Genomic DNA, 11290 nt, shown 5'->3' with positions numbered 1-11290 from the left:
CATACGTAGCCAGAGAATTAACCTTTATTGATAGTGCTTGGAGCTGGGCTGCAATAGCGGTGGCTGCATCAACTTCTAGAATACCTGCTACCTTGCCTGACGTCATCCTCTGAGTTGGGTTTTGATGCTCATTTGCAGCCATCGTCTCTATAAGATTATACGCCTCAGTATAGCTTTTAGCCCATAAGGCGCCTCCAGCTGCTGCATCGAGCATGGGCCGAGATTGGGCCCCCAAACCATTATAGAAACCAGTGATCACCATCCAATCCGGCATTCCATGATGTGGACATTTTCGCAATATTTCCTTGTAGCGTTCCCAAGCCTCGCATATAGATTCTGTAGGCTGCTGCGCAAACTGAGTAAGAGCACTCCTCATAGCAGCAGTCTTTGCCATCGGATAAAACTTCACCAGAAACTTTTGCGCAAGATCTTGCCACGTAGTGATGGACCCAGCTGGTTCAGAATGTAACCAGTCTTTAGCCTTGTCCCTCAGTGAAAATGGGAAAAGCCTCAACTTGATAGCCTCATCAGTCACGCCATTATACTTAAAAGTGCTGCAGATCTCGACAAAATTCCTTATGTGCATGTTGGGGTCTTCAGTTGCCGCTCCTCCAAAAGAAACAGAATTCTGCACCATCTGAATAGCGCCCGACTTGATTTCAAAGGTGTTAGCTTGAATAGCCGGATGAAGGATGCTTGACTGAATGTCATCAATTTTAGGCCGAGAAAAATCCATAAGAGCTGGATCAGCTTGAACAATACGATCTCCCATGTTTACTGGTTCTTTCTGCTCAGTTCCTGAATCCGAATCCTCAAAATCTAACTTCTCCGGAATATCAAGAACTTCGTCTGTCTCCTCAGCTGTATCTAAAGTCCTCTTGCGAGCACGAGAACGAGTTTGCATAAACGCTTGCTAAATTACCTGAAACACAACCGGAAAAAAAAATAAGTAACTACTACGTCCTAATCACTGAGTCCTAATGACCAATGATGGTAAGTACATAAACTAAACAAATACGCCGAGTTCCCGGCAGCGGCGCAAAAAACTTGTTAGGGCGAAAACACGCGCTAATATTCACGCAAGTATACGCGTTCGCAAGTAATATAGAATACTTTCTAGTTCGTTCCCTCAGAGACTCAGACTAAATTATTGTCTAATTAAACTCACTCACCAATGTATGATTACTTCTCAATATTAAGATACTAACACTTAAAATTGTTGATTAAATATTAACTATAATTAACTACTTAATTAATCACTTAACTAACACTTCAATTTATCAATAATAAAACACTCATGAGATCACAACTTCATTATTACTTCCTTCTATAGCCATTGTTATTACCTTTAGCATGTGACAGTGATGATATTAATCGAATAACACGAAACTGATAAAAGCCAACTTTCATTGTATTAATACCATTCTACCAAGCATCCACAATTAAGATAGAAGTTGAATAGTCATCAATTATGTTGAGTTCCCATATGTCTACAGAAATTGACAACACAACGATTTAAGCACAAGTTATTCCTTTTGATTACATAGGGCAAATAAAACTGTTAGAGTTACCCACTAATCATGCACAACGTACATGAACCTATGCTAGCATGGCAAGTTCTAAATCCCAGGATCCACCGTCGCTTCACAAGAGATTAACACCCTATCTTATATGTTCGCGACGCACATAAGACGAATACGCACAACCAATACTAGATATCATGCAATCATCACACACTAAAGTATTAAACAATTAACTAAAGAATTCCATAATAAATCCGTTGCAACCCAATGATCACGATTAGCCCACAATAGCACTTATCGTCATCATGGGTTCATATGAAATCATGATAAACAAACACAAGAAAATAATAACTAAACTAATTATATTAAAACAGAGTACGTCACAAGAGTAAATAAGTTCAAAGCAAGAAAACTAGCATCCAACGTTACAACAAAACAAGAATCACAAAAATATATGCTTCCTCTTCGTTGCGGTGTGCTAAATCGGTCTTCTTCCTTATCTCCTTCGCTCCTTACGTAAAAACATAATCTTCTTCAATCCACCCGTGTGAAAACGTCTCAAATCTACTTATATAATAGTCCCATAAAACTCAGATTACATAGAAGTGGAAACCGAACAGAAGTAGAAGTCCTAAAATAATTTTTTTTTTCCGACCCTGCGCGGCCGCTCAGCAATGCTGAGCGGGCGCTCAGACCTCTACTGGAAAAATTCTGATTTCGCTCCGTTTCTTCGCCGTAATCTGCCCGTTTCTTTCCTCTCGCAATGGTGAACACATGCCAAGGCTTATTCTTGATGATTCCTCCCCCGAAATGCAACTAAAACCCTGAAATGCATAAACACTAGAAAAACGCATCAAATACACAAAATACTTGATTTCAAGACACCAATTTAAGCCATTTTAAGACGTTCTAAGTGGTATAAAATGCCACTTATCATGTATCACACTTCAGAGTATTTGGTTGTGTTTGTTATGTGTTTGTTTTTGAACAATTAAGAACAAAATTAGAGAAGAAGGCAACAAAGTGTATCTTTGTCGGCTATGACCAAAGGAAGAAAGGTTGGAAGTGCATTGATCCTTTGACAGATAAAGTTTATGTATCTCGAGATGTTGTGTTTGATGAAGCATCATCATGGTGGTCACCTGATAACAAGATAATTTCGGAGAAAAAGATGTATGATAACACAACAACCATATCTATGGAGTTTCAAGATGACTCACTTGTAGGCAAATCTGGACAAGAAATGCCTGAGGTTGATGAACCGAATTCTAACGCGAGAGAAGATACAAGCAATGCCCAAGATCAATGTCCCAATAAACAACCAGCGACAAGGAGGTCTACAAGGATAAGGAGACCTAATCTTAGGTATGCACATGCTAGTTACGTTGATGTTATATCACTAGCTGAAAGTTATGCATCTTTAAATACAATAACATGAGCCTAGAACGTATCAAGAAGCTAAAGGAATTCATGAATGAGAGGGTGCAATGAAGGAAGAAATTTTGGCACTTATAAGAAATGAAACTTGGGAGCTTGTCCCAAGACCAGAAGGAGTAAAGCCTATTTCTTGTAAATGGGTATACAAAATAAAAAGGAAGAATGATGGTTCTATCGAGAGATTCAAGGCACGACTAGTTGCACGAGGATTTTCTCAAGAATATGGAATTGATTACGATGAAACATTCTCACCGGTGGCGAAAATGACAACGGTTAGAGTGTTAATATCTTTAGCGGCTAGCAAGTCATGGAAACTTTGGCAAATGGACGTAAAAATGCTTTTCTGTATGGAGACTTGGATCGAGAAATTTACATGGAACAGCCTGCAGGATTTGTTAATCAAAGAAATCCCGAATACGTGTGCAAGTTAAAAAAAAGCTCTTTACGGACTTAAACAAGCACCGAGAGCTTGGTACGGAAAAATTGCAGAATTTCTAATATTTTGTGGTTATCATATATCAGCAGGTGATTCCAGTCTTTTTGTGAAGAAAATTAGAGGAAAAGTTGCTATCATTCTATTATATGTAGATGATCTTATAATTACTGGTGATGTTTTGGAAGAAATTAGAGAAACACGTGTAAATCTTCAAAGAAGATTTGAAATGAAAGACCTTGGAGAACTGAAACATTTCCTTGGTCTGGAAATTGAAAGAACTCCAAAGGGGTTGTTTTTGTGCCAGAAGAGATATACCAAGGATATGCTAAATAAATTTGGAATGGAGAATTGCAAACTCATTTCTACACCAATGGAAGTAAATCAAAAATTAAGAAAAGAATATGGTGATGAATTGAGGGATCCGTGTTTATATCGGAAGTTAGTTGGATGTCTCATGTACCTAACCATTACCCGTCCAGATATTTGTTATGCAGTGGGAATTGTAAGTCAGTTCATGAGAAGACCAAGAAGACCACACTTGTAAGCAGTTCAGCGCATTCTTAGATATGTCAGAAGTACAATGAATTATGGTATTTTATATGAAGCTAAAGAAATTAAAGAGTTATTTGGATTCACAGATGCGGATTGGGCCGGGGATCCGTCAACAAGAAGGTCTACGTCAGGTTACACTTTTAGCTTGGGATCCGGAGCCATTTCATGGTGGTAAGAAGCAACCAACTGTTGCTTTGTCATCTACAGAAGCCGAGTATCGAGCTGCAACAATGGCAGCTCAAGAATGTTCATGGCTCTTAGGAATACTTCAAGATATTGGTACAAGTGTTGACTATTCTGTAGTGCTATTTTGCGACAATCAAAGTGCAATAAGACTTGCTTCAAATCCGGTATTTCATGCCAGAACAAAACACATTGAGGTTCAACATCATTATATTCGAGAGAAGGTGTTAAGTGGAGAAATTGATTTGAGTCCAGTAAACACTGAACAACAGGTTGCAGATATTTTCACCAAGAGCTTGCCAGTTACAAAGATAAACAAGTTTCGCTCCTTACTTGGTGTATGCAACAGGTCGTCGACATTGAGGGGGGATGTTGGAAGACAAACCAATGTCGACTGAAGAGTCCAGAATGTTCCAGATTTAACTAGAAGCGATGATATAGCTAGATAATTGAAAAGTCTGCTGTAATAAGTAATAAAGAATAAGAAACTGTCCAGCTTCCGATAATTCATGAACCAGCAGTAAAAGATCATTCTAGAATAGGCACTGATGTATAAATATGCACTCTTATCTATGGTTGGATTCAAGTTGAATAAGTTTTCTGATTTGGTACAGGTTTAGACTCTTATTTTCTACAGTACCCAAGTGTAAATCCAAAACCGATACCAAATTCATCCGTGTACTTTCGTGTTCGTGTAGTTTCGTGTTCGTATATCAAAAATATCGAACCAAACCCGTTATTTTCGTGTCATTTTCGTGTCGTGTTATTATGTCGTGTACGAAATTGCCGGCTCTATTCATGTGCAAAGCACAGGCTATAAACTAGTTTCACAAAAAAACACAACACCCACGAGGGAGTCAACCCACCCGGGCCATTACCCACCCGAATTTGCAAAAATTGGGGGGCAGGTTGGTTGCAATCTCGTATATACACAATCCAAGAGATGAGGGGAGGGATGCACAAGAAAGACATTGCAAAAAAGATAAAAAAAGCGCAGAGCACACAGACTCTCTCCTCTCTATCCTTCCCTTTCCGGTACGCTAAAGTTATCATCCCTCTCAACTCCCTTTACCTCTCTCTCTCTCTCTCTCTCTCTCTATATATATATATATATATATTACATATACATACATCTATACCTCACCGTCTATATCTATTTAGGCTGCCTTCTCTTTTTAGATCTAACTTTTTTACATTTGGGGATATACATACATACATACATAAATACACACTTACAGCTTTAAAATGAAACACGATTGGGGATTTTATTGTCCTTTTTATATGTGTAACATCATGTACAATGATAAATTAATTGACTGTGGTGGTTTATGCTCTCTGGGGTTGCTATTCCACTTGGTTTCACACTTCTTTAAGGTAATTATATATTGGTCTCAGCTACTTGTTTCGTAGATTCCTGTTTTTTTTTGAGATTTTTCGTGTTAATTATAATTACATACAAGTTTTATCACTCTTGGGTGTCTTTTGGTTTAAATTGTTGTGTGGACCTTTGTTTCGGTTACATATTGGAATATAAACCAGATTTTTAAAGATACTTGTTTATGTCTCTCATAAAGCAGGGTGAAGGGTCAGTTGTACACATATGTCAGGGGTTGGCTCCCCTTATTTTTCTCTTATAAGATCCGTATCTTAAATATTGCAATATCCGGGAATAAATTGAAATTTGTACTCAGTATGTGGAAAAATGTTGTAGTTTGCGTAACTTATCCATTTCCAGTCTTACCTGTTTTGATTGGACCTCAGTACCGCCAATTGCAGTGTTCCTCACTCATTTTCTTCACAATCCTTACCGTAGAAAAGCCATCCTTCACTCTTTACTGACACTCACCTTATCCATTCTTTCCAACTGAATAGAACATTACTTTCTTGATAGGCACCTTTGCAGCTTAGATTTAAACACCTACTAGTTTCTTATTTTAATCCTGCAGGAGAATTTGGCTGAAGTAGGGTGCAGCTATTGTAAAAGAAGAGCTACAGAGTTGAGATAGATAGATGGCAGACGGTGCAGAAGTTGAGGACCGCGTGGATTTTGATGATGACAATTATGAAGAGATGGATGATGATGTTGAAGAGCAGTTGGAGGAAGGAGGTGATGAAGATGTTCAGGACGAACAGGAAGATTTGAAAAGTCAAAATTCTGGTAAGGAGTCACCTGAAGATGACAGAAGCCGTTCAAGCAACAATGCGTATGAATCTGTTGAAGATGAAGATAAACCATCTGAACCTGTGGATGATGAAGAAAAGCAAAAGCGCGCTGAACTTCTTGCTCTTCCTCCTCATGGTTCTGAGGTATTCATTGGCGCTCTTCCAAGAGATATTACCGAAGAAGACTTGAGAGATCTCTGCGACTCTGTGGGCGACATTGTTGAGGTTTGTTTTATTCAAATGAAAAGATTAAATTTTAGAATATACATGAAAGAGGATCCTGGTACAACCAGTTATTCTGGTTTCTATAGTTTCACTTTTGCATTGATTATCCTTATACAAATTATCAATCTATTTGTGATTTCACAGATAAGGCTGATGAAGAATAAAGATACTGGTGAAAGTAAAGGCTTTGCTTTTGTATCATTCAAGACTAAGGATGTCGCACAGAAGGCAATCGAACAGTTGCATAGTAAAGATTATAAGGTAGAGAGGACTAATCTTTGAAAGTTATCTGTCTTTTGCAAACTTCGTATGTTATTTACTCTCATTCCCTACTACCAGTTCATTGAAATATTGTCCTACTGTACGTTTCTACCTGCAGGGTAGGACCTTGAGGTGTTCACTGTCTGAAACTAAATACAGATTGTTTATTGGCAATGTTCCAAAGAACTTGACTGAAGATGAGTTTAAAAAATTAATCGATGAGGTTGGGCCTGGGGCAGAACACATTGAGCTTATCAAGGTGCGTTTTGACTTATTACAGATGAACTAAAATATGTCATAAACTGCATATTTACCTAAAGCAATCACATGACCTACCCATTAACTTATCTTTATAATACAGGATCCTCAAACTCCAAGCCGTAATCGAGGTTTTGCTTTTGTCGAGTATTTCAACAATTCATGTGCAGATTATTCGAGACAGAAAATGTCGAGTGCTGACTTTAAACTGGAAGGAAACACTCCAACAGTGACTTGGGCTGATCCAAAGAGTACCCCTGATCATTCTTCTTCTGCTCAGGTAATTGTACATTGTTTTTAGTTATAAATAAATTTTTGTCTTTGTGGTTCAGTTTTTGTAGATTGTAAATTTTTTTTTACCAGTTCTTACAAAACATATTATGTGGTGTATATTTTGTCAACATACGCATAAATTCACTAGTAGATTTATGATTTAATTAGTGTTAACATTTGCTCGCACCGAAGAAATATTCTTTTAGATTCGTTGTTTTATAGTGCTAATATTCTCCTAGAAATTGGTTACAAGTAACAAGATGGAATCTAACAACCAAAAGAAATGTATCTGTGTATTATAAGTTATAGGTTACTTCTGGAAAAAAGTAAAAACCAGTGGCTCCAAAAGCACTTGAAATGGGAGTAGCTACCTTATGATGAGAAGATGAGACCGTGTCCCCTGCAATTCTGAAATTAGTGCCCTTTCTTTTTTAACAATAGCCCAGCAATTTGTTCAATCGATATATGTAATATGTTACTCGGACTCTTTATTGTACCTTCGAGTACCCGTGTCAGACACTCGATACTCGGACATGGACACTCGGATTTGGACACTTTTTTAGGCCAAAAACATGTACATTTTTCAAAATGTCGCGGAGTACGATATTTGGACATGTATCCATGTTGGGCACTTCTAGCCAAGTCCGAGTAACATATTGTATATTAGATATTGACTTGTGAGCTCTAAAATGTTATATTAGAATTATGTATGTAGAGAGTTATTCCATATAACCCCACCTCTCCAAAATTCCAGTCTTAATATGTTTAGTTTATAAATTTTGCATCATGATTAATTCAGGTATTATTGTTCTTCTTATAGTTCATATATACTACTAATTAATATATGTAGTTATAAAAAAAGTAGTATGATATATTTACTTACTAAATTAAAATAGCCTCAGTAACTGTTTTTTTTTTAATTTTACTATTGTGTTGGTAAAATCGTCATTAACGTAAGTCACTTTTTGTTGGTATTTCTGAATTTCCACATATGTGGTAGACGTGTCTTGCATAATATCATTACTTCGTCAGTCCTATTATGGCATAAGAATTGCATGTTTCAAGAATCATTTATTATTTTATTTTTCAAAAAATTAAAGTATTTATGTTCCTAAAAATTATCTCCACCTCTTGTTTTCTTTGTAATCATAGTCTATAGGTACATTGTGAAATGTATTGCATTTAGTTATGGACTTATAGATTATAGTTCCCTTAAACATTGTTGGGCACTAGTTTTTGGAATACTCGAATTGTATTTATTTTTTTGTAAAATATTATCATCTTGGTTGACATCCCCTTTTTTATTCAGTAATAAATAAAAAAAAATTTCGTATGAAGATTAATTAGAAGGGTAAGCCATTGTAATTTCCAGACTGCCGTTTATTTTCTCGACGACTTAAGCTTGCATTCACTATGGATGGATGAAATTTCGCATTTTCCCCCTAATTTCAATACCTTGTATATATAAGTCTTTCCCCAAACCCAAACAGCCCCATCCTGATATCATCATCAAGAGGTCATCCGCGGTTCCCAAACTGGAGGTCGATCAAGAATCTGAAGGTAGGTAGAGCGTAGAGATTGTAAGATTGAAGGTTTTGATTCCAGCAGTAGGTAAAATTTGGATGAATTTAGATAAGTTGATGTTCCCTCAATTTGTACACTCTTATTTTCTTTCTGTACAAATTATCTACATTGTATACATGTTTCAGTTGATTTTTTCAGTTCAAATGAATGTGGTCTTGTTTTTAAAATGTGATAACTAATAAAATAAGTCGTAGAAATATGAAAGGAAGGCATATTGACGAGGAATTTAAAGTCACCAAATATAAAATTTGGTTGTTTATTGAGGAAGAATATGACATATAATTCGGGACTAGCGATATGACACTGGATTATGGGTATTACAAAAAGTTTCCATGTATTGACAGCTCTACAGAATAAAAAATAGACGTAAGGTCAACTGACTTTGCAGGATCCCAATTTAGACCTGTTTTGTGATATATGATTATATCTTGAGAACTAATCTGTTGTAAAAAATTCCAAATCTGTCTTGTGAATAAACTAGGGTTATCGTATTAGTCCTTGTGTCTTAAACAATATATTTTTTTTGTTCTCACGGAAGTCGGGGATTGTTTCATGTTTTGGTTTACTAGGTCAAGGCCCTTTATGTGAAGAACATACCTGAGAACACACCATCAGAGCAGTTAAAGGAGCTATTTGAGCGCCATGGTGAAGTTAAGAAAGTTGTCATGCCTCCCTCTAAAAGTGGCGGAAAAGGAGATTTTGGGTTTATTCATTTTGCAGAAAGGTCAAGTGCATTGAAAGCTGTCAACGATGCAGAGAAATATGAAATTAATGGTATTATATTAGCATACTCGTCTAACTTTGGTTGCAAATAAACTTAGTAGCAGAAAGTACTGAATTCAAAAGCTTTGATAAGAATTTTAGATAATTTGTTATGTTTTGTGGATAAAATTGTCTTTTCTTGCTGATTGATTATCTAGGAGTGTCAGCTGCTGTGTTTCCAGACCAGAAATTTTGAATATTCTGATATGATATCGTCAAATTCTAGAAGATTTCTATATTGGGTCCGTTATAATTTGATAATGTTGATTTTTCCTGCTTATCACAGAGACTCTAGGTTTTTCTATTCTTATTTTTAAAAATATCAGGGTGATTGACATTTTAATTTAAAGGTGTACGACACTGTTGTCAGTCTTGATGTAGGGACTGGTTAACATCCTCCGTGTTTATTATTCCTTTTTCCAGCTTAAATGAAAAGTCAAAGTACATTGATGAAATTGCTTTTCATGAAGTTGGTTCCAGCTGAATAACATTTTATTGATCTGCAGGTCAGGTGTTAGAAGTGGTCCTTGCAAAGCCCCAAAGTGATAGGAAGTCTGAAGGGGCAAATATCCACAATTCTGGACTTGTTCCAAATTATATCCCCAACCCTGGTTATGGTGGCTTCCCTGCTAATCCATATGCCGCTGTAGGGGCAGGATATGGTGTTGCTGCAGGATACCAGCAGGTATCTTAGTGAACATATTTTAGTTTCTAGTCATAATTTTATTTCTTCATTTTCTATTGAAAAAAGTTTAACATGATCTTTGTACATACGTAGCAGCCTATGATATATGGAAGGGGACCAATGCCTGCAGGAATGCAGATGGTGCCAATGGTTCTACCAGATGGCCGAATTGGCTATGTTCTGTAAGTTGTCATTTCCTTACTAGCCTCTTCTTTTAGATGTCTTGTTATATATTTATAGCTTCTTTTACTAATTTTGGTATTCTACAGTCAGCAGCCTGGTGTACAGATGCCACAAATGCCGCCCCGGAGAAATGACCGAACTAATGGAACAGGCGGACCTCAAGGGCGAGGACGAGGTGGTGCCAGCGATGTTGCTAATCGAGGTCGGCGATATCGACCCTATTAGTTTAGAGGGCATATGTTGTACTTGGATAGCCAACAGTGCTTGATGGAAAACTTTTAGTCCTGTCTTGTCTAAGTGATCCGTTTGTCTTTTAAAATTGATAGCATAGGACCATGGTAGTGAGGAATTTTTAAATTATTATCTGTCCCTGTGGACGGTGGAAGGGTGGCCTCCGAGTTTGCATGTTTATCTTATGTTATTATAAAGATATTCTTGCATTGTCTTGGATATTCTAATTTCTTTTTGCATGTAGCATAAGGCAAATCTTTGTTAGAAAGATATGAAGAAATGTAAGGATTTTTACAGACTCAAAGTGCTGCTTGATTGTTCAGGTTGTCTTGTCTTGACACCTGTAGGGCTTTTGTCTTGTCCGCTTTAAGCAAACCTTGAGATTTTGCGTGCATCTATTTTCTTTGATCATGGGATTTCACCTGAGCTCGTTATCTTATTAGTTATTTGTAGGAGCGCGGTAGTAATTCACAAAAAGAATGTAGAAGTAGTTGCTTTCGAGCTTGGCACAGAATGAAAAGTATATAAATGCTG

At 36.9% G+C, this 11290-nt stretch overlaps 1 protein-coding gene and 1 non-coding gene across 5 annotated transcripts; both read left to right on the top strand.

Moving 5' to 3' along the window:
* The first annotated feature begins 272 nt into the window (after window positions 1–272).
* LOC141675888 (small nucleolar RNA R71) lies at window positions 273–379 on the top strand. The gene has a single exon (XR_012556515.1). It is a non-coding gene; the product is annotated as a small nucleolar RNA R71 (small nucleolar RNA).
* A 4634-nt stretch (window positions 380–5013) lies between these two features.
* Window positions 5014–10975, top strand: LOC141671357 (heterogeneous nuclear ribonucleoprotein Q). 4 transcript variants are annotated; one of them, XM_074477573.1, is made up of 9 exons: window positions 5014–5166; window positions 6078–6519; window positions 6664–6780; window positions 6899–7039; window positions 7142–7318; window positions 9465–9669; window positions 10164–10342; window positions 10439–10524; window positions 10612–10975. In XM_074477573.1, exons 2-9 carry the CDS (start codon window positions 6142–6144, stop codon window positions 10748–10750), a joined length of 1422 nt encoding a protein of 473 aa, XP_074333674.1. In that variant the 5' UTR covers window positions 5014–5166; window positions 6078–6141; the 3' UTR covers window positions 10751–10975. The 4 variants fall into 4 exon arrangements, with proteins under 4 accessions (XP_074333674.1, XP_074333670.1, XP_074333672.1 ...); XM_074477569.1 differs by having other exon boundaries at window positions 10436–10524; XM_074477571.1 differs by having other exon boundaries at window positions 5054–5166; window positions 6057–6519; window positions 10436–10524.
* The last annotated feature ends 315 nt before the right edge of the window (window positions 10976–11290 follow it).

Source organism: Apium graveolens, chromosome 7 (genome assembly GCF_009905375.1).
Source record: "Apium graveolens cultivar Ventura chromosome 7, ASM990537v1, whole genome shotgun sequence".
Taxonomy (NCBI): domain Eukaryota; kingdom Viridiplantae; phylum Streptophyta; class Magnoliopsida; order Apiales; family Apiaceae; genus Apium; species Apium graveolens.
Note: the sequence above shows the minus strand (reverse complement) of the source record. Positions and strands in the feature narration are given on the sequence as shown.